A 22,538-nucleotide genomic window follows, 5' to 3' on the forward strand; every position below is an offset into this window, starting at 1 on the left:
CTCTGCGGCGCGGCAGGCTCGCACGTCTGCAGCCCCGCCGCAAATAAATCTATTTTTTTTTTATTTTTTTTGTTGGGCCGTTGGCCCGTTCTCTCCCGGGCCCGCAGTGCGTGCCTGCTGCAGTGCGTGGCTGCTGCAGGGTCTTGTAGCACCTGCACCTTTTTTTTTTTTTTTCCCAGAAGGCCGGCCGGCGATTCCGGGCCGGTTCAAATTTTGGAACGGAATCGGGACCGTATGCCACGGGCCGGTTCCGGTTCGAACCGCGGCCCGGCATCGGGCCGGGCCCGGGTTTGACCGGGCCGGTTCCGGTCCGGTTCCGGGCCAAAACTGGCCCGTGGCCACGTCTAATGTATCATTTGAGGATCCAATTGCACAAACAAATAAAAGGGGAGGGACCAAATTGATATTTACAAAAATCCAGGGACTAATTTAAATAAGATAGTCTTATGTAGGGGTGTCAAAAAAATCCGAGCCGACCCGGCCCGGTCCGACCCTACCCGGCCCGACCCAAAATTTTAGGATATTTTGGGATTAGGTCTTATTTTCTATGGATATGGGTTTTAGATGTGGGTATTTATTAGGATAGGGCCGGGCCGGGCTTTTTTGACCTAGTACCAAATATAACCCTAGCCCCCCCTTCGCTCTCTTCTCTCTCTGCGCCCCCCCTCCCCCGTCGCTCTCTTCTATCTCTGCGTGGAGACCCATCTCCCTGTTGATCCTTTCCGCCAGAGCAGCGACCGCCTCCCACTCCGCCGCCTCCCCCCTCCTCCGCCGCTGCCACCGCCAAGCCACCCAGGTGGCCATCTCGTGCCTACGGCAAGGTCACCATGCGAGACCTCTCCCTCCCCTCCGGTGGCGGCGCCCTCTCGACCCCGAAGCCGTACTCTCAAGACGACAAGCTCCTAACCCTCCTTCGCCAGAGGAAGACGGAGGAAGCCTGGGCTGCGTACGCTCAGTCCGACCACCTCCCCAACCCCACCTGCCTCAGCCGCCTGGTGTTGCAGCTGTCCTACCAGAAGACCCCCGAGGGCCTCGCGCGCGCCCAGTCCATCCTCACGCGCCTCCGCGATGAGCGCCAGCTCCGCCGCCTCGACGCCAACTCCCTTGGCCTCCTCGCCGTAGCCGCTGCGAAGGCCGGCCAGACCCTCTACGCCTCCTTCGTGGTCCATGCTCCGCTTTGGGTACCTCCCCCACGTCAAGGCCTGGAGCGCCGTCGTCAGCCGCCTCGCCGCGTCGGATTGATCTGTGTTTGTTGTGATTTTTGGGGGGAGATCTTACGGTTTTGGATACGTAAATGCAAAGAGAGAGAGAGACAGAGAAGGAGGAGGAGGCACAGAACAAGGTGCAGAGAACAAACCTCAAACCCGACCCGGACCGACCCCATTCTTGGAGTATATGCTTAACAGGGTCTTGGGTCGGGCCGGGTCTGGTCAAGCGAGACTCTATATATTTCGGGTCGGGTCGGGTATCATGAAACCCCGACCCGACCCGACCCATTGACACCACACTCTTATGCTAACGTCCCCAGCCTCCCCCCTCTCGTCTCTCAGTTTCTCTTACTCTCCTCTCGCTCGCACAGCGCCGTCGCACTCTCTCGCCGGCGGAACCCTCGCCTCCGCCGCCGTTGCCGTCGGACCTCTTTCGGTCTCCGGCTTCCGCTCGCGCCTGCGCAGCCCAGCTCCGCCTCTCTCCTTTCTTCTTTACAGCTCGCCGGCCCCGAGTCGCCGCCAGCCTTTGCAGTGCCCACGCCTAGCTCGCCGACTCGCTGTCGAGACCAAGGTATGAATGTGTGATAGCTATGGTATTTGTTAATAATGCCCTCAATTTCAGTGATCATTTTAGTTAGGTTGGTAGTGCAAAAGTTCCAATTTTTTCACAAATTTCCGCAGTTGTAAGAGCGCATAGAACCTATGTGGAACTGGTCATTGCTCAGAAAAGCACGTTGGCATGATCTTGTTGGAAATTGCTTCTCTGTCTGACTGCGAGAGGGTGTACGTGGTGAATAGCTTTCGAGGTGGGATCGATCTGTTGGCTTCGATGTTGGTTTATCATGTGCTCGTGATAACCTCTTTTCTTGATTTTTGAGTTGGTTGCGGCAATTTTGTCATCTTCATGGAAACTGATGGGCTTGCTTGAATGGATAAGACGATTATGTCCGCCTTGGTGACGGTAAAACTGCTGATGCTCCTGATGGTGAGAGTTGTTGCCTGCTGTGCAGATTTGTCTGCGGTCTTTATCTAAGAATAAGTGGTTATGGTTACAGAATTTGCATCACATGTCTTACTCCTTGTGCTCCAGTATTGAGACAATAATCATAGTTCTTTTTTGCATACGCAAGATGACCGGTTTATCTCTTGGAGAAAAGCAATTCATACAAGGGGTAATCAAATATCAGTTTAGAGTTTTTCGTGGTATTAACCCAATATTTTTTGGTAAAGTAATTGGCTAAATGCCTCGTAAGATGCAACATAAGGTGATACATCAGCATTCAACAATCACCTCTGCACATTTCCGTGTATAATTTCAATTGAAGGACCAACTTGAAAAGAAGTATGTATCATTTGAGGATCCAATTGCACAAACAAATAAAAGGGGAGGGACCTAATTGATATTTACAAAAATCCTTGGACTAATTTAAATAAGATAGTCTTATGTAGGGGTGTCAAAAAAATCCGAGCCGACCCGGCCCGGTCCGACCCTACCCGGCCCGACCCAAAATTTTAGGATATTTTGGGGTCAGGTCTTATTTTATATGGATATGGGTTTTAGATGTGGGTATTTATTAGGATAGGGTTTTTTGCCTAGTACCAAATATGACCCTAGCCCCCTCGCCTCTTCTCTCTCGCGCCCCCGCCACCACCGCTATCACTGCGTGGAGCCCATCCCCGGTTGGCCATTCCGCCGCAGCGACGCCGGCCACCATGCGAGACCTCCCCCTCCCTCCGCCGCGCCACCTCTCGAGCCACCCGATGGTACTCGTGCCTACGTCAAGGTCACGATGCAAGCTCCTAACCCTCCCTCCGGTGGGAAGACGGAGCTGACCCCGAAGCCGTACGCTCAAGACGACCACCTCCCTAACCCCACCTACCTCGACTTTGGTGTTGCAAGTCCACGGAGGAAGACCCCTAGGGCCTCGCGTACGCTCCATCCTCACGCCGACCACCTCCCCAACCCCACCTACCTCAGCCGCCTGGTGTTGCAGCTGTCCTACCAGAAGACCCCCGAGGGCCTCGCGCGCGCCCAGTCCATCCTCACGCGCCTCCGCGATGAGCGCCAGCTCCGCCGCCTCGACGCCAACTCCCTTGGCCTCCTCGCTGTGGCCGCCGCGAAGGCCGGCCATACCGTCTACGCCTCCTTCGTGGTCAAGTCCATGCTCCGCTTTGGGTACCTCCCCCACGTCAAGGCTTGGAGCGCCGTCGTCAGCCGCCTCACCGCGTCGGATTGATCTATGTTTGTTATGATTTTTGGGGGGAGATCTTACGGTTTTGGATACGTAAATGCAAAGAGAGAGAGAGCCAGAGGAGGAGGAGACACAGAACAAGGTGCAGAGAACAAACCTCAAACCCGACCCGGACCGACCCCATTCTTGGAGTATATGCTTAACAGGGTCTTGCGTCGGGCCGGGTCGGGTCAAGCGAGACTCTATATATTTCGGGTCGGGTTGGGTATCATGAAACCCCGACCCGACCCGACCCGATCCATTGACACCACACTCTTATGCTAACGTCCCCAGCCTCCCCCCTCTCGTCTCTCAGTTTCTCTTACTCTCCTCTCGCTCGCACAGCGCCGTCGCACTCTCTCGCCGGCGGAACCCTCGCCTCCGCCGCCGTCGCCGTCGGACCTCTTTCGGTCTACGGCTTCCGCTCGCGCCTGCGCAGCCCAGCTCCGCCTCTCTCCTTTCTTCTTTACAGCTCGCCGGCCCCGAGCCGCCGCCAGCCTTTGCAGTGCCCACGCCTAGCTCGCCGACTCGCTGTCGAGACCAAGGTATGAATGTGTGATAGCTATGGTATTTGTTAATAATGCCCTCAATTTCAGTGATCATTTTAGTTAGGTTGGTAGTGCAAAAATTCCAATTTTTTCACAAATTTCCGCAGTTGTAAGAGCGCATAGAACCTATGTGGAACTGGTCATTGCTCAGAAAAGCACGTTGGCATGATCTTGTTGGAAATTGCTTCTCTGTCTGACTGCGAGAGGGTGTACGTGGTGAATAGCTTTCGAGGTGGGATCGATCTGTTGGCTTCGATGTTGGTTTATCATGTGCTCGTGATAAGCTCTTTTCTTGATTTTTGAGTTGGTTGCGGCAATTTTGTCATCTTCATGGAAACTGATGGGCTTGTTTGAATGGATAAGACGATTATGTCCGCCTTGGTGACGGTAAAACTGCTGATGCTCCTGATGGTGAGAGCTGTTGCCTGCTGTGCAGATTTGTCTGCGTTCTTTATCTAAGAATAAGTGGTTATGGTTACAGAATTTGCATCACATGTCTTACTCCTTGTGCTCCAGTATTGAGACAATAATCATAGTTCTTTTTTGCATATGCAAGATGACCGGTTTATCTCTTGGAGAAAAGCAATTCATACAAGGGGGCATCGCTCAAGACCTCCGCTCCGATGGTCGTAAACGATTAACTTACCGACCCATATATGTCGAAACTGGCGTCATTCCTCAGGTTTTTTATAGTTGCTGATTTGCAGTACATAGAAACAGCACTTTTGATGTCTTATGTGGTGAGATTTATCCAATGCAATTATCGTTTTGCACATATAACAGGCCAATGGCTCAGCCAGAGTTAGAATGGGCGGAACTGATGACATTGCCAGTGTGAAGGTAGTTTAAAGCATGATTCTTTATTTTTTTCCTTTTTATAGGACTTAACCGTTTGGTGTTGAGGAGTTTTCTTTCTGTTTCTGCTCAATCTGGGCACGGATCCTGGTGTTTGTGTTTTGTAGTGTGGTACTCATTATTCCCTCCTGATGTTTTCAAACGCAGGCCGAAATTGGAAGACCAAGTCCACTACAACCCAACAAAGGGAAGGTTTCCATGTATGTTGATTGCAGCCCAACTGCAGCTCCAATGCTTGAGGTCCTATACTTTTAATTCTGCTGCTTCCCGACTTATCTATTCTGGTAATTTTAGTTTGCATAGATCTGCTAGTTCTAATTTTTCTCCCCTTCATGTTTCTTTTGAATGTCCCTGACTATCAAGTTAGCAGAATAAGTGGACCGATAGTTTTTAAAATTGAAAGGGTGGGTTTGAAGCTAAATACTGACATTTTGAAACTTTATTCGTATAAGCTGCACCATGTCTGGTAGAGTATAATTCCCGTGCCCAATTAGAGAATAGATATGTATATTAGTTTTAAATTAACTGATATGTGGCTGATTGCTGTCTTCAAACTGAACATTGACTTGGTTCGTATGGAGTTGCTTGATGCTTCTAGACAGTATCTGGTCTCTAAATTAGCTTTCAATTTTCTCCCCTTGAGCAAGGTCAACAGAAACCAAAAAAAATACTGACTTTTTGAAACTTTGTTCCTATGAGCTGCATTATGTTTGCTAGAATATGCTTCCGGTACACAATCAGAGAATAAGTATCCATATCGGTTTTAAATTAACTGATAGCTGGCCGATTGCCTTCAAAATGAACTTTGACTTGGTTATTATGGAGTTGCTCGAAAGAAACCTAAATTTTCCTCTGTGGACACTCGGTTGAAAATTGGACATTTCACTGTTACTATCCTTCACCATATTGTTCTTAACTTCTGATAGTTACATCAATTTAACGCAGCAGTGCAATTTTATGCAGGGTAGAGGGGGTGAGGAGTTGTCAACGGAACTCTCAGTTGCTCTTCAGCGATGTCTTTTGGGTGGGAAAAGTGGAGCAGGTTTGAAATATTTTGTACAGTGTTTGACATGCTCTATACATTCTTTCTCTGCATTTTCTTACTGAAAACATGTTCTTTTTTTCTTTTGTCCACATGCTATCAAATGTGTATTAGTGCCTGTCTTTAAATCACAAGTTGTGACTGTTTGTATTTCACAGGTGCTGGAATTGATTTGTCATCTCTGATAGTTGTGGAAGGAAAAGTCTGTTGGGATCTGTATATCGATGGTCTTGTCGTCAGTTCAGATGGCAATCTCTTAGATGCTCTTGGTGCTTCCATCAAGGTATACCTTTCTCGAGCATTCTGTTCTGTCAAACTTTCTGTTAGACGGGTTGGGCTCGATATGTATTGTTCCTTCAACATTGTAATTAATTTTGTCCTGATCTGACATCCCTTCTATTGCTCCTTCTGGATTGGAGGCTGCTCTGAGGAACACAGGCATCCCCAGAGTGCACGTCATTGCCGAAGCATCCAGTGAAGATCAACCTGAACTTGACATCAGTGACGAAGAATTTTTACAATTCGACACATCTGGGGTTCCTGTCATTGTTACATTAACGAAGGTATAAAAGCTTCAGTATTTCTCCACTTCCAGAGTTGTTTACCTTCGCTGTCGAATTCTCATCTTCTTCCTTGTCCAGGTGGGCAGGCATTACATTGTAGATGCGACTTCGGAGGAAGAATCACAGATGAGCTCTGCCGTTTCTGTTTCTATCAACAGGAAAGGGTTAATATGTGGTCTTAGCAAGCGGGGAGGTGCAGGTCTGGATCCAAGTGTTATACTGGATATGATATCTGTGGCTAAGCATGTAAGCGAATAACTAATCGATCGGTTAGATTCTGAGATATCCGCCGCTGAAGCCATTGAAGAAGAATGATGCTCTTGTACAAGTCTTAAAGTTCTTTCTGGTAATTTGGGCAATGGCTAATCCATCTGTTAGATTCCGAGATATCCGCGCTATGCTGCACATTCCTTCCTTTACTAATTTAATCCACAGTTACCTGTAGCACAAGTCAGTGTCATGTGGCTGGGAAATGTCTTCAATTTGTTGTCCTCACTAGCTACTCGGATTGAAAAAACGGTTATGATTCGATAAATATTTTGGGGAGAATGAGGTAGTGTACAAGTAATAGGATTCAAAGGTCCTGTTGGGGTGGTACTTTCTTCTCCCATTGGTTGTCCGTCTAAGTTATTTTTTGGCCATCCAGTTCCACAGTAGATGCTTCTTGGTGCACCCTCTTTCTTTGGTTTAAATTTTAAGTTTGCCAAGCAAACTAAATGCCAGATCAAGAATGCACAATTTCTTCTTAGACTGGGTTATGTTATTCTCTGTTCGGATTGCTTAGCTTGCGAGCTGTCGATGAAACCCGATGAGCTGGGTCGAAATATCTAATAAAATTTCAATAGGAGACGAGGGAAGGGATGAGCTCTCAGTGGAAGCAGTGAATGCAACACAAAAAGAGTATCATGCCTTCAAGTTTACAAAGCGAAGAGGCTTAATTTTCCTCTGGGCACCGAGAAAGACACTAATCATTTGTTTTTGAACTGTAATGTTGATCTGCCTGCTATCAACAAGAAAAACGAATCGAAAGAACTTACATTTGAAGAACCAATCAAAAGAATCGTCCCAAGTCAACTGCTGCTATCGAGTTTCAATCACTCGGTTCTAAAGATAAGCCCTTTATCAAAACCTACTGGAATTAGAGTACTAGCTTGCAACTCACCACACAGTTTCATCGCCAACTGATCTTTCCCACACTGGCGAAGTTCATGGCACACCTCAGACAACATAACTGAATTGGGAAGCATCAACCTATTGACCATTTCTGTGAGCACCTGGACTGCCCCGTCGAGATCATCTCATTTCGTGAAAGCACACATCAACATAGTAAGAGTTTCACTATTGGGATGACGCCCGCTCCTGATCATGCTTTTATACAGCTGAAGTGTGCCGTCGGGGTTATTCCTGACACACTACCCTCTAATGAGAGCGGAAAAGGTGGAATTGTTCGGAACTAAGCCCTTGCTATCGAGATCTTTAATCAGATAAGCAGCTTTCTTTGTCTTACCATTGTTGCAGAGTCCCAATATTAATGCATTATATGTCAATATATCGGCCCTCACTCCGTACTTCGACATTTCTTCAAAAATCCTCTCTCCCATTTCGCTGTCACCGACTTCGCTATATCCGTGTATCAGAGTATTGTAAGTCACGGTATTGGGAGCCACATTCGAAGCTTTCATTCGGCTGAATATCTTGTTCGCTTCGTGCAACTTCCCACACTTTCTTTCTTTTTCACGAACAATATTGGTGCACCCCAGGGAGATGCACTTGGACGAATGAAGCCCTTATCGAGTAATTCTTGTAGTTGTACCTTGAGTTCTTTCAACTCGGTCAAAGCCATCCTGTAGGGAGCTTTGGAAATAGCCTCCGTTCCAGGAACTGCTTCGATAGCAAATTCTACTTCTCGTTCCGAAGGTAGACCTAGTAATTCTTTTGGAAAAACATCCGGAAATTCTTGTACCATCAAGATATCTTCCAACTTTGGTTCGTCTTCCTTTGCTGTATTTTCTATTGTTGCTTGAAATCCTTGATAACCTTTCTACAATAGTCGGGTTGCTTCTAAAGCAGAAATCAGAGGAGTAGAAGGTCCTCCTCCATTTCCCATGAACGTATAGTAGGAGCGATCAAGGGGATGAAACTGAATCACCTTGCTATAACAGTCTATATTGGCTCGTTGTTTACTAAGCCAATCCATACCAACGATAATATCAAAATCATACATGGCCAATACTGCAAGATTTATAACATCCACCAATCTGCCTATAATTATCTTATACCGTTGACATCCTAGGGTAGTCTGCACTTCATTTTTCATCGGAGTAGAAACACTAAGTACATTTTCTAACTGTTTCGTCTCAAGTTTGGCCAGACGCACAAATTGACTAGATACGAATGAATGTGTAGCTCTAGTATCAATTAATGCATATGCAGCATGGTTATTGAGGAAAACCGTACCTGTGATCACTGCGTCGGAGTTCTCAGCATCCTCTTGGGTAAGTGCATATATTCGTCCTTGAGCAGGAGGACGATCGCCATTGTTAGCACAAGGTTGGACTCCAGTTGCTACCGTCGCCTGTCTTTGCTGTCAAGACGTATCCTGTCGCCATTGTGGACAATCCCTGACCATGTGACCTTGTTGGCCACACTCGAAGCACGCTCCCGTACGAATGAGGCACGGGGCATCGCTATGCTGTCGTCCACAAACAAAACAAGTGTTGCCAGAAATAGTAGCTGTCTGCTGAAAATTTCATTTCTTGTTGGAAACAAAGGGACATTTTCCCTTCGTCACTGGCCTCTTGCCCGAATGTTGATCCATTCGGGGAGTAGAATAATAAGATCTTGTGGAAGGGACCCTCTCCAACAAATCTTTCTCGATCAGTTGCGCCCGTTCATATAGTTCATTATAATCTTTTAGGTTCAGAGACACTAACTGACTCCGAATGTCAGGTTTGAAACCATCACGGAATCGTTTCGCCTTGTCGATGGGATTTTCAATAAGTCTAGGAGCGTACCTCGACAACTGAGCGAACCTTGCTTCATACTGGTCCACCGTCATATTTCCCTACTGGAGTTGCGAAAATTCTTTCATTTTCCGATCACGAGCACATTCAGAAAAATACTTCCCGCTGAATGCCTCAACGAAAGTATTCCAATTTACAGCAGCATTTTCTAGGAACACAGTTTCCTTAGTCGCTTTCCACCAATAGCTGGCGTTCCCTTACAGTTGATAGGCTACTAAAGTGACTTTATCTTCCTCAGAACATCGCAGAAGTTCAAATGCTTTCTGTAACTCATCGATCCAAGATTCCGCCTCTTCAGGATCTCCAATTCCAGCAAATTTCGGGGGTCGTAGCTTCAGGAATTGCTCGACCAGTCCATGCATTGTACGGTCACCATTTCCATTTCCATTTGCTGCCGCTGCATTCCTAGCAATAGGCAGTCGTTGCTGTGCTTGTTGTCCTAGCAATTCTCCTACGGTCGCAAGAGCCTGCAGAATTCCGTCTATTCGAGGATCTTGCTTTGATTTGCCTTTCGAGGTCGAGGTCGGGTCCAGAGCACTCATATTGCCGCTGGTAATATACTAAGGCTTTCTACAACGTAAGAACATATCAGTAATTAAACTTAATAATCCAAGACCTACTTACCAATCAATCAGGTGCACCGACACACATTCACATGCACGGGGTGTTTCATAACTAACTACCCCAACTTCAGCGCACCTTATCACTCCAGGCCTTTATTTTCGCTTGGTTTCAAAACCGTCTTCCCCATTTCGGTGCACAGTTTTTTTTTTTGGCCATCTTAGAAGCCTGCCAGGAGCCGCTCAATAATCAGGCGCTTCACCCCAGCGCCACTTCCTTCTAGAAGCTGCCCAATGATCAGGTGGTATATATATATACTACAGCGCCACTTCTTTCCCGAGGCCGCATAATGATCAGACTACCCGCCCCAGCGCCTCCTTGGTTAGAAGACGCACAATGATCAGGTATTCAGGACCCCGGTGCCACCTCCTAAGAGGCCGCTCAATGTTCAGGTCATATGGCCCCGACGCCACTCCTAGCCCTCGTTGGATCGTCCAATCACAAGTTACCACAAACTGCACCTACTAGAGGGAAAACCTGCTCTGATACCAAAACAACACGACACCCACACTGTCACGTCTTAAACCACTCACGGCCGATACTGTTAACCGACCATGACTGGAATGAGCCCGTGAAGCATAAATAATTGTTAGAACGTCTTGTTGATTTTAAATGGAAAAGCACGCGGAAGCAACTCAACGAGACAAAACCAAGCAAATAAAGGAAACGGTGCACATTGTATTTACAAGATGGATTCGTTCTTATTATATGTGCCCTCTCTCGCGCAAACAAGCCTTAGACGATATTTTTTACATGCCTATTTCAAAGGCACTTTTGAAAAACAAGCCATTTAAACAACAAAATTTTGGCTTGGATCCTTAGCTTCACTATGGCTATTATCTTCTCGCTCTCGCTCGCTCCTCCCCTCTCTTGTCCGTACAGCCGTCCTCACGCCCTGCCCATGGCCGCTCCCGGAGCCGAACCACCCATGCCAGTGAAAAGACCATTAAATCCACGAAGGGGGCCGACCCAGTCCTCGTTGTCCAGGCGGTACCAAGCCACATACGAGTGCGGGACAAGGTCTTCCCGGCCTTCGTTAACCATCACGTAGGTTGTAATTCTGCGGTAGGCGCAGTTCTCACAGGCATCGATTACCGTCAGGAGCTTGGCTCTCATTTCGACCGGATTGCCAAATAGGGCCGCGGGTGACGCCATCCTTACGGACCTGAAAAAAAAAAAAAGAAATAACGGGGAGTGAGTCGAGGAGACTCAGCAAGTAAAAATTTTACTAACAAGCGAGGACATATCGATCATCGTTACACGAAGCATTCTTACCGTACCGGCCTAAGTAGCCGATCAAACAATGGCGTGCATAGCAAGCATAAAACAAGAACTTCAGGCATCGCTAATTCACGGTTTACCTCATGTGTCGCGCCTCGGTTTCTATTTCATGTTAAGTAACATGCAAAAACAAAACACGAAACAAGGCAACTAGTTATGGAAAGCACAACATCGAACACCAAGAACCGAGAACGAGGAAAGCTCATGATACAACGTATCTCAACGTCATTTCTCGATAGTAAAATTTCACTTACTCTAACCGAACAAGAACTAGAGAGTAGAAATATGGACGGTGAGGGCGATAGCCTTGGGTTTCGGGCGACTCACGGTGTCGGCTCTTTCTTTTCTCTCCCTCGGCTTTCTTTCTCTCTCGGTTTTCTCTCTCTCCCTCACGGTTCTCTCTCTCTCTCTCTCTCTCTCTCTCTCTCTCTCTCTCTCTCTCTCTCGGCCGATTGTGTCTTGCGAAAAGGTGAGGCCAAAATTTTCCTAATGGCCTCTATTTATAGAGGAACAAGGCTTGAGTTGATGAAGTAAGCGCACGTATCATTGATTATTAATAGCATAGGCCAAAAGTCATGATGAAGTGGCCAATAATTCTCCCTCTCTCTCCTCACCCTTGGCCATGACTCTCTCTCTCTCTCCCTCCTTGCCGTGACTTCCTCTCTCTCCCTTGATCAATGCTTGGTGGGTAAGGCTTCATAAATGGATCATAATGGCTACTTTGAAAAAGAAGACCAAGCATTAACGAGAAAAATGATGAGATGGATAAGGTTTGACTTGGTCAAACTTTCTAGGGTTTTCTTCAATTGGCTGATTCCTGTCCCAATTTGTTCGGATCAAACAGGTCTCGGAAAAATACGCACGTAATGCCCAAAACGAACCTCGCATCATACTAAAACTCAAACTTTTCCCGAGGGTTTTCTTATAACATTAATTCTAATAATATTTTAAAATATGAGATTTAATGTGGAAATACCCTCACAATTGCCCAAACTTGGCCTTACAAAAATCCAAACCAAAATAATCCAATTTGGCCTTCTCGGGTGGCTTGGACACACGGCCGGGCCACTGGGCAAATTCGCCGGCCTGACCGGGCAAGTGGTCGACTGCACGAGCGCATGGCTGGGCTCGTGGCCGGGCTGCACGGGCGCCGCGCCGGGCTGCACGGCTAACATGCCGAGTGGCTCGTCGGGCCACACGAGCGACATGCCGAGTGCTTAGCCGGCCGAATGGGCACTGTGCCGAGCACCATGCCGGGACGTACGGGCGGAGGGGTCGATTCACGGCCAAACACGCACATTGGCCCATGAATGGCACGATGCGCAACTCATGGCCACATTTCTTGGGCACGGAACGAGATCAGAACCGGATTTTACAGGCACGACTTGTGGCACGAGAGTCAGGCACAATGGCCGGCACACGACCGGACACGTAGCCGGTCTGTAGCCTGGCTGATGGGCAAGATGACCGGTCATGACCAGGCGTATGGCCTTGGCCGTCGCGACCGGAAATTTTGCTCGGGCCGCGACTAAGCTACTAGGCACATGGCCTGGCACATGTCTCATCCATGGCCTGCCCGACTCAACGCAACGATCCGTGGTCGATTTGTGACCGGGCCACGTTCGAGTGTCAACGTCCCATGGTCGACCCTCGGTTGTCATGTAGCCTTATGGAATTTAGTACCCGGGATTAACTCATGGTCACCCGGGACTAATGCATGGCCGTGTAGTATCACCCACGACCGATACATGCCGACACCAGACTGATCCACAGTTATCCCGGACCGTTCCACTAACGGCCCTTATGGTCGAAGAGTCATTCTACGGTCATATTACTCTAATCATTGGTGTAGTCAGGGGTCATTCTATTGTCGATCCCTAGGCCAATTCATGGACAATCTTTCGATCAAACCACAACCAACCCTCAGTACACTCGTTCTGATCGTGCTGTCCATTCCATTATAACGCTAAACTCGACTTACCCGCTCATCCACTTATTACCAACCCTCGGCTTCCTAGGCCCGAAATCGAGGATGTCACAACTCACCAGGAAAACCAACAAATCCTCGGGCGAGGACCCCCAGGTACTCATTGTTTGAGTATTTTCAAAATCTGCTAGCGAGGATCCACCAGGCAAACCAACAAATCCTCGGGCGAGGACCCCCAGCTGCTCATTGTTTGAGTATTTTCAAGATCTGCTAGCGAGGACCCACCAGGCAAACCAACAAATCCTCAAACGAGGACCCCCAAGTGCTTATTGTTTGAGTATTTTCAAGACCCGTTGGTGGGCAAGGACCCCCAGGTGCTCATTGTTTGAGTATTTTCAAGACCTGTTGGCGAAGACCCACTAGGCAAATTAACAAACCCTCGGGCGAAAACCCCGAAGTGCTCATTATTTGAGTCTCTCCAAGACCTGCTGGCGAGGACCCACCAGGCAAACCATCAAATCCTCGGGCGAGGACCCTTAGGTATTTTGGCAAAACAATCCCCGTCAAAGCGATCGAAGATAGGTTTGGGTCCTAGACAAACCATTTCCCCCTGTCAAGGCGACCGAAGACAGGTTCGAGTCCTCGACACACAATATCAACTATCTGGAATTACTCTACCCTTTGCTAAGGTGAGTAGCCTCAGGTATGTTTTTATTTGCTTTAGCATATATCATCTTATCGCACCACCCGCCTGGGTGGCGCTGCTGGAGCGCGCACTCTTCCTCTCGCAAAAGGTTGAGTGTTCGAATCCCGAGCGCCGCAAGGTGACTTAACCGGTGGCACGTGTGTGGTGGCTAGCACGTGTCGCCCCCAGGGTTTACTCCCCGGCTGTCGACCATGCGGGGGTTCCCTGGGTTATCAAAAAAAAAAAAATCTTATCGCATCATAAAAAATGAGACTCACGGTCTCGCCAAAAATAACATTCATTGAGTATGCATGGACCAAATTTAGGTGTCATTTTATCTTTAAACGTAACCTCTGCGAGTTCAATCTCTGTGAGCTCACATTCAAAGAGGGGCAGCTGTTAACACCTATTTTTAATTTCCCAAAATTAATTACACAAAAATTTAGGAATTAATGTCCTTAATTCCTAATCAAAAAATTATTTAGTTTCTAATTGCATTGCATATAGACATTAGGCATATTTGGATTAATAGGGCTTATTAGATCATATTTAAAAAAAAATTAAAAAAAAATTCCCGAGTTAGGCCGGGTCGGGGCTGGGTCGACCCAGCCCTTTTCTCTTTTCTTTCTTTTTCCCTCCGCACAAGCCCAGCCCATTCTTTTTTCTTTTCTTTTTCCCCTTCGCGCGGGCCCGGCCCGCTTTCCTTTTCTTTTCTTCTTTTCCCCGCTCAAGCTGGGCCTAGCCCGGCCCAGTTCCCCTTCTCCTTCCTTCTTCCCCTCCTTGTCGGTCGCTTTCTCTTCCCCTGTTCTCCCCTATTCGCGGCTGCAGAGTGACGAACGGCGGCGGCCTCTCACCGTCGTTGTCTGGTCAGAACCGAGCCGAGGCAGCACGCCAGAAGGACTGGCCATTAATGCCAGTCCTGTCTTCCCCCATTTCCCGGTCTCTCTCTCTCTCTCCTCCTTCCTCTCTTCTTTGTCCATCTCAGAACCGGCCCCCCTGCTCTGCACCGGCCTAAGTGCCCGCGAAAGTCACGGGCCAAAGTAGGCCGGTGCAGGCCATCGTCACCATGCATGAGCAGGTGAGACGCGTCATCGCCGGCTATATATAGCCAGAGAGAGAGAGAGAGGCCGGTCGGCCAATTTAGAGAGAAAAACGGAGAGGGAGAACAGAGAGGGAATAGAGAGAATAGAGAGAGAGAGAGAGAGAGAGAGAGAGAGAGCAAATCGAGGTCACGCCGTAGCTAAAGAAGAACCAACAATGGTCGTCGACGCCCCCAGACTAACCGGTGAGCCTCCCCGGTCGAGAAACTCCCCTGTTCTCCTCTATTTTTTGGCATGGTTGGGTTGGGACTTGCGCCGGCTGATTCGCGCGAATCCCAGCTCATACCACCGTTTGTCCCGGCCCTCACTCGCAGTCAAAGATGAACCACAGTTGCTAGAGCCGACCGGGTTGCCGTAAGAGGTCGAAGTCCTTCGTTTTTTTCTGTGCATGCCAACCGTTTCAATGAAATGCCTCAATGAGGCCGAGTTGATTTTGTTTGCCGGCCGGCGAACAGGCAGTCGGACGGCGAGCGGGGTGGTCGAAAAAGGTAGGTGGGGCTTGTGGGGTGAAGACTCAGGCCATGGGTGCCTTGGGTCGTTCAGCGAGATCGCCGGATTTCACCGGCGAGGCTCCCGCGTGCTTAGACACGCGAAAGCCGTCCCTAGACCGGACCAGTCTACAGACCTGTTCAACCGATCTACAAACAAATAGGGCCGGTTCGACCGGGTTGAACCGGCCTTATTTTGTCTTTATCCTTCGGACCGGGCCCCAACCGGGCCCAATCCGGTCCGTACCTGGGTCAATGACCCGGGTTGACCCCTAACCCGGTTCGGATCCGGAGATCAGACTCGGGTCAACGCTATGGGTCGGGTTCGTTGACTCGGGTAGGTTTTGATTGACCTGGATCTGTCGACCCAACCCGGTTTGTTAATATTATATTAATATTTTTTTCTATTTTTTTTAAAAAGAAAATTTTCGTCTTCTGTATTATTATTATTTTTTTGAAAAAAAATTAATTAAAAAAAAAAGAAAAGATTTTTTTAAAAAAAATTATATGGTAGATTTAAATGTTTTAATTTATTGTTGTATTATTATACAATTTATTGTCTTGTTTAAATTAGACAAGCCCTAGGTTACGCGGTAGTACTCTGCATGTTATTACCGTTATATTATTATGCATGTTTTTAATACAATTGCATAAATTGTTGTGTTTTGGATGTCATCTCACTTAGTTAAGATTAGAACCTTAGGCTGCATATCTATCCTGACTGCTAATCGTTTATGATTATGTACTCGCTTGATCACCTCACATGTTAGGAGAAAGATCCTAAGATCAATCTAAACTGCTTGACAAATGTTTTCATGAAATAAACAGGATAAAAAGGTACCGAAAGGGCATTAGTTATCCAACTAGTGTAACCAAATCTCCGAACTCGGTTAATCTCTGGTTCGCAGGAATAGGGTGATTCTCACATCACCTTATTTGGGTTTCTAATCGACCCACCCCAAATCGATTAGTGGCGACTCCTTGATATAAACCACTCGTATGTTAAACACTTAAACCCTAAGTCGCGATATGGTATGGGCTTGGGAGAGCCTGAGTTAAATCCTAAACCTAGGCTTAGCACGTACCAGGCGAAGTCTCCCTTTTTTCGCATGTTTAAAAAAAAAACGAAGGAGGTCGGTCGCGACAATAATGAATCTGATCATGTGAAGATAATTTGTTTGCTAACACTTAACACTCAAAAAAGATAAGATCGGAACTATTTTTTCGTGAAACCTTGTGGTTACCAAGAGAAAAAACATTAGTACCTAAAGGCTAAATTTCATCACTCTAACGGTAGACCATGTAATTGATGAAGTCCAAAGTTCTGAGAGATCAGTCAAGCCAACACAAAGAAACCTTGTCAAAAATCAAGAAACAAGTTCACAACCAACCTAGAAAATGGCATGTTATGAAGCAAAGTTGTTCAGTTACCTTCCACAAAGACATAGTAGCGAAGCTGGACTTCATGAAAGCATGGCCATCTGTCAGAACAAGAACAGCAGATTTGACCTTTATTTTTCTTTTTGCAGGTGGGAGATTGAGCTGAGGAGGTGAGCTCACAAGGAACCAACAAAGTAAAGAGATGTTCTGTCTTTATTTCCTAACCATACCCAAAGGCCAGTCACCAACTTATCATCACACACCAAAATTCTCTGCAAATATCTCTTGCTATATAAACTCCCATCCCCTTCCTCCATTTACTCAGACACAATTATCCAATCCATTCCGTTCCTCTCAGCTCATTGATCTCAAGTCCTTGAGCCTATCACAGCACAATATCCAGACTTCATTGACCAATATGGCTTCTTCTTCTAAGAGCTTTGTTCTCTTCATTGCCCTAATTTTCTCAACCGCCAATATGAGTTTCGGAGCTCGTCATCTACTGCAAACAACTATGCCATCCATACCGTCTCTTCCCACAATACCAACTTTACCGATACCGACCTCGCTGCCGCTGCCGTCCATGCCCACATTGCCTACCATCCCGACGACCCTGCCTCAGCCCACATTGCCGACACTGCCCACCACTGCTCTGCCGCCACTTCCAAGCATGCCGACCATGCCGACTGTGCCAACCACCTTGCCCCCAATGCCGAGCATTCCTACGTCTCTCCCTAAGATTCCTTCCATTCCTTTCCTCACTCCTCCTCCAGCCACCAGCCCCTGAAGATTTAGTACCACATGAGGTTACCTTACCTCAGTGTATCTTTGACCTGTTGGGGTCCGCCCTTTCTTTGTAAGATTGTTCGCATATGTGTGTGATGTGTCGTGAGATGTCTTTAGGAATTATACTTCTCAATCACATTGTTTTCTAGTTAGCTTTTTTGGTGAGAATAAATGTTTTTCCCGTATCTTGTATGTACCTTCTTTTATAGCAGAAAGTATACTTTTCACCACGGAATATTTCATGGCAAAAAGCGTAAAATAGACACTCAATAGCGACAAATTTTATTTCGTGGCCAAAGGGCCAACCTTTTGCAACGAAAATTATGTGGGCTGTTGTATCTTTGGCGACACAAAATTTCGTGACTGATGTTATGAGGCCAAGAAAGATTTTCGGACTAACGCGTCAAATTTCATAGCACTTGAATCATCTTTGCCCACAAATATTCGATTCAAAAGTTTAACCCGTTAGGTAAGATGAGACACAAAAATGCGAAACTTGTAAAGCGGGTGAATTGAAGTATTTCCAACACAAGAGAAAGGAGGAAGAAATGAAAATGGGATGAGGTATATAGAGTGAAAGAGTGACGTATTTCCAACACCACACATATATAAAAAGCATCTATGATCCATTGTCAAACCACGTGATACTTCAACAAACTAATTTTAGATACATTTTGTAATTAAAATCGTATTAGTAATTTTATTATCTTAGGCTTGAGTAATTTAAATTGATTAGCATAATTTTACCATCATTAATGTTATTCAAGCTGACGTGTATTTTTTTCAAATTGCATTTCAAGGTATTTCCTATTCCTATCAGTCTAAAAATAAAAAGAGAGAAGGTAGATAATAACCAAGACAAACAATACCACAAACCTTAAGGAAGGGGCGGATTTGGATGAACATTTTGCTTCCTGCCAATCATCAATGTTTGGAGAAAATTTATGAAGACAGAAAAAGGGTTTAAAAAGATCTAGAAAATTATTAGAATTTTGAGGCGGATATTTCCTGCACTTGTGTCGCGTCCTTCAGAATCATCCCCACATTTTGGAGTTCTAGACATCTTTTGGCATCAATCACAGGTTTTCTATGTGCTCTTACAATTTTAAGACACAGAAAACACACCTCTATATCCTATTCTTAATTAAAATATATTATTTTTGATAAGTTTAAAATTAATTGTTTTGACTAATTTTACTCTGGATTTGTTTTAAGCATTCGAAGATGATTAAATACTGGCTTTATCTATTATTAACATTTTAAAGTAACATATAGGAATGCACGATGACACGTAAATAATCGATAAGCAGCAATGAGCCATGTGACAAGTGTAAAGTTAAAGAGAGGTGTCTCATGACAAGTACAGGAAGGAACACTTGTCAGCAATCTCAAAGGAGATAATACCGGAACTATTTTTTCGTGGAATGTTTGCGTCCAGTTTTCATTCCTTTTAGGGTTAATACCATAAAAAATCACAAGCTGATATATCGCGTCAAATTTAGGCCAAACTAATTTTCGTATCACAAAAAATTACAAACTAGTACACCCATATCACATTTACCCTCAAACTAATTTTCATATCGCGAAAATCCCAAACTGATACGCTCATACCACATTTACCCTAAACTTATTTTTATATCATAAAAAAACTCAAAACTAGTCATATTAACCTATATTCTATTCCAAAATCCAACCTTATCAACATGTTTTTAAGCCAGATATTCCGTTAGAAATGGACTTCGTTGATTACTTCGATTTCAGAAAACTCTTGGATAACTCACAAATACCTTGTTTTCTTGCCTATACGTTTCACTTCTCATATCTCAAGTTCAAATCATTAGCTTTTAACATAGTTAAGAGTTTCTATTCGGAATTTTTTGTCACACAAAAAGTTTGGAGTAAATGTAGCACAAATGTACTGGTTTATGATTTCTTTATGACATAAAAAATAAATTTGGGGTTAATTTGATACGCTTGTATCCATTTTATGAATTTTTTTATACGAAAATTAATTTGGGGTAAATATGGTACAGATGTACCAATTTGAGATTTTTTATGGTGTTAATCGTTCTTTTCATCATTTGTGTAACGAAAAAGAAAACGAAGTACCTATAGTAGACCGGTTAATTAATGAAGTCCAAATTTTGGAGAGATAGGTCCATGCAACACAAACCAACCCTAGAATAATAAACCAACCCTAGAATAATACGTTGATGTCAAGAAGCAAGTTAACAATCAAACTAGAGAAATAGCAAGTTGGGAAGCATGTTATTCAGGTACCTTCCACAAAGACATAGCTGCGATGCTTGACTTCATGAAAGCATGGCCATCTGTCAGAACAAAGATCAGCAGATTTGACATTTGTCTTTTCTTCTTGCAGGTGGGAGATTGAGCTGAGGAGGTGAGCTAACAAGGAACTTATAAAGTGATGTTCCGTCTTTATTTCCTAACCATACCCAAAGGCCAGTCACCAACTTATCATCACCGCCCAAAATTCTATGTAACTATCTCTTGCTATATAAACTCCCATCCCCCTTCCTCCATTTACTCAGACACAACTAGCAATCCATTCCTCTCAGCTCATTGATTTCCAGTCCTTCGAGCCTTCACAGCATTAAAGCCAGACTCAATTTACCAGTATGGCTTCTTCCTCTAAGAGGTTTGTTCTCTTCATCGCCCTAATTTTCTCGACCGCCAATATGAGCTTGGGAGCTCGTCATCTGCTGCAAGCAACTATGCCATCTATACCGTCTCTTCCCACAATACCAACTTTACCAATACCGACCTCGCTGCCCCTACCATCCATGCCCACATTGCCTACCATCCCGACGACCCTGCCTCTGCCCACAATGCCAACACTGCCCACCACTGCTCTGCCGCCACTTCCAACCATGCCAACCATGCCAACCATGCCAACCACCTTGCCCCCATTGCCGAGCATTCCTATGTCTGTCCCTAAGATTCCTTCCATTCCTGTTCTCGCTCCTCCTCCAGCCACCAGCCCCTGAAGATTTTAGTACCATGTACGGTTATCTCAGTGTACTTTTAACTTGTGTGGGGTGCTCCTTCTGTTTGTAGAATAATTGGCATGCGTGTGTTGTTTTGCGAGATTGTGTTTCCAATTTATGTGTTATTCGTGTTACGTAAGGGGGGCACCAATCTGTTGTTCATGTTATTCGATAGCGAGCTCTCTTTTCCAGTTTCGTGTATCAGTGGATCTACTATTTATACACATCGATCAGTGATTTCTTTGCCCGTTTCTATCATGTTCTTTCTATCGCTCCCCAGCTTATTATTACTCGCAGTTCGTTTAATTGGATCTAATTCAACTGGCCAACTGCTCCAATTCAGCTTGACCTGACCACATAATTGCAAAGATAGCATATAAATTTCTCGACAACCTTTCGTTTCGTCTCTGTAATAGACATCCTCGCACAGTTCTTCGAATGTGATATATGAATCGCTTGAAGAGGATACACAGCTCCAACCACAAGGAAGAATTACCATTTGAACTAAAGAATTTGACCTCAGTTATTTCTTCAAAATCTATGGGACAATGCAATAATCGCTATTAAGAAGACTCCTACTAAGCATACTCCAAGTCAAGGTCACCCAATGTGACATCCTCAAATTTCGATCCTATTCGGGATATAACGAAGTGATTATTCATCGATGCACTGTTAGTTAAATCTCGCTCTGAATTAATCACTCATGAGAGACTAACCATTAGGGAAAAGCTATTAAAGAATTAAGTACGCTCGACCTGAGAACTCAATCATGAATTGACAATTCGACCATAAGGATTGACGATGGACAATTTTGAGCCATCATAAACCGATCAAGGAATGGTTATAGAATGTTTCGTCAATAGTATACAATCGGAGTGCAGGTGATTCCGCTTGATCATTGTATAGATTGCAAACGACCTTAAACCAATTCCTAACGATCGTGTACTTCGGAACTAGCGATTGACCCCTTACAATTACATAACAACCGAGATCATCCATAGTTCGAGAAAACTTAAACATGGATTGATATTAAGTTAACCACGGGTCAAATACGCATAATTCCTAAAAGCCACCCGCTAGTTTGAGATATACTAAAGTCGCAATCGATCAATTTTGACCATGAATTAGAGTCCGAAATTGGGTGTCGATCTTTTGAGGATTTCAAGACTAAACTATTGGACGTCGCCTCGTTAATTCTCCGATTTATCGGTTTGCTCGTAATTCTCAAAAAAGGATTAATAGGCCGAGAATTTGGAGCCCACAAGAAAGTGGGCCGGACAAAGGCACATTGGGCCTCAAGCCCAATGTGGTTCGGCCATTTGGGCCCAAGACAAGCCCAAGTGGGCCCAGTGAAGCCCACTAAGCTCATTTTTCTATTTTCAAGCCCAAGTTTGAGCCCAATAACATTTTCAAGCCCATTCCTTATCCATTTGAGCCCAAACTTGATTTATACGAGCCCATACAAAATTCTAGCTCGTATACGTATATAGTATTTTTATACTTTGTGAAATTACCATTTTATCCTTCTAACATTTATGACCAAGAAACAAGAGAGTTTAATGCATGAAGACTTTGGGTCTTGGCATTTATGGAAGGGAATGATGAACTTGGACTTGAAGGACAAGCTTTGCATGAGATATTATCTTTCATTTTGTCTCTCTCTCTCCCTCTACTCTCCCTCACGCACTCACCTTTTCAGCCCACCACCATCATCACCACCATTCCCCCCCGCCTCCCTTCCTTTCTTCCTCCTCTCGCCAAGCCGTAGAATAGACTTTGGGCTTGTTCTTGC

General features: G+C 45.6%; 2 protein-coding genes across 2 annotated transcripts; one reads left to right on the forward strand and one right to left on the reverse strand.

Moving 5' to 3' along the window:
• The first annotated feature begins 4,102 nt into the window (after window positions 1–4,102).
• LOC115687737 (uncharacterized) lies at window positions 4,103–7,119 on the forward strand. Its single transcript, XM_030613400.2, has 8 exons — window positions 4,103–4,398; window positions 4,544–4,669; window positions 4,771–4,827; window positions 4,990–5,082; window positions 5,806–5,884; window positions 6,043–6,167; window positions 6,304–6,447; window positions 6,526–7,119. Exons 1-8 carry the CDS (start codon window positions 4,342–4,344, stop codon window positions 6,703–6,705), a joined length of 861 nt encoding a protein of 286 aa, XP_030469260.1. The 5' UTR covers window positions 4,103–4,341; the 3' UTR covers window positions 6,706–7,119.
• Window positions 7,120–17,570: 10,451 nt separating this feature from the next.
• LOC130136932 (uncharacterized) lies at window positions 17,571–20,709 on the reverse strand. Its single transcript, XM_056307557.1, has 3 exons — window positions 20,487–20,709; window positions 20,019–20,068; window positions 17,571–17,735 (listed from the first exon to the last, which is right to left on the reverse strand). The coding sequence occupies exons 1-3, from the start codon at window positions 20,707–20,709 to the stop codon at window positions 17,571–17,573; spliced, it is 438 nt and encodes a 145-aa protein (XP_056163532.1).
• Between the last annotated feature and the right edge of the window lie 1,829 nt (window positions 20,710–22,538).

Source organism: Syzygium oleosum, unplaced genomic scaffold (assembly GCF_021117445.2).
Source record: "Syzygium oleosum isolate NSW1041296 unplaced genomic scaffold, Sole_v2.1 Sole_v2.55, whole genome shotgun sequence".
Classification (NCBI taxonomy): Eukaryota; Viridiplantae; Streptophyta; class Magnoliopsida; order Myrtales; family Myrtaceae; genus Syzygium; species Syzygium oleosum.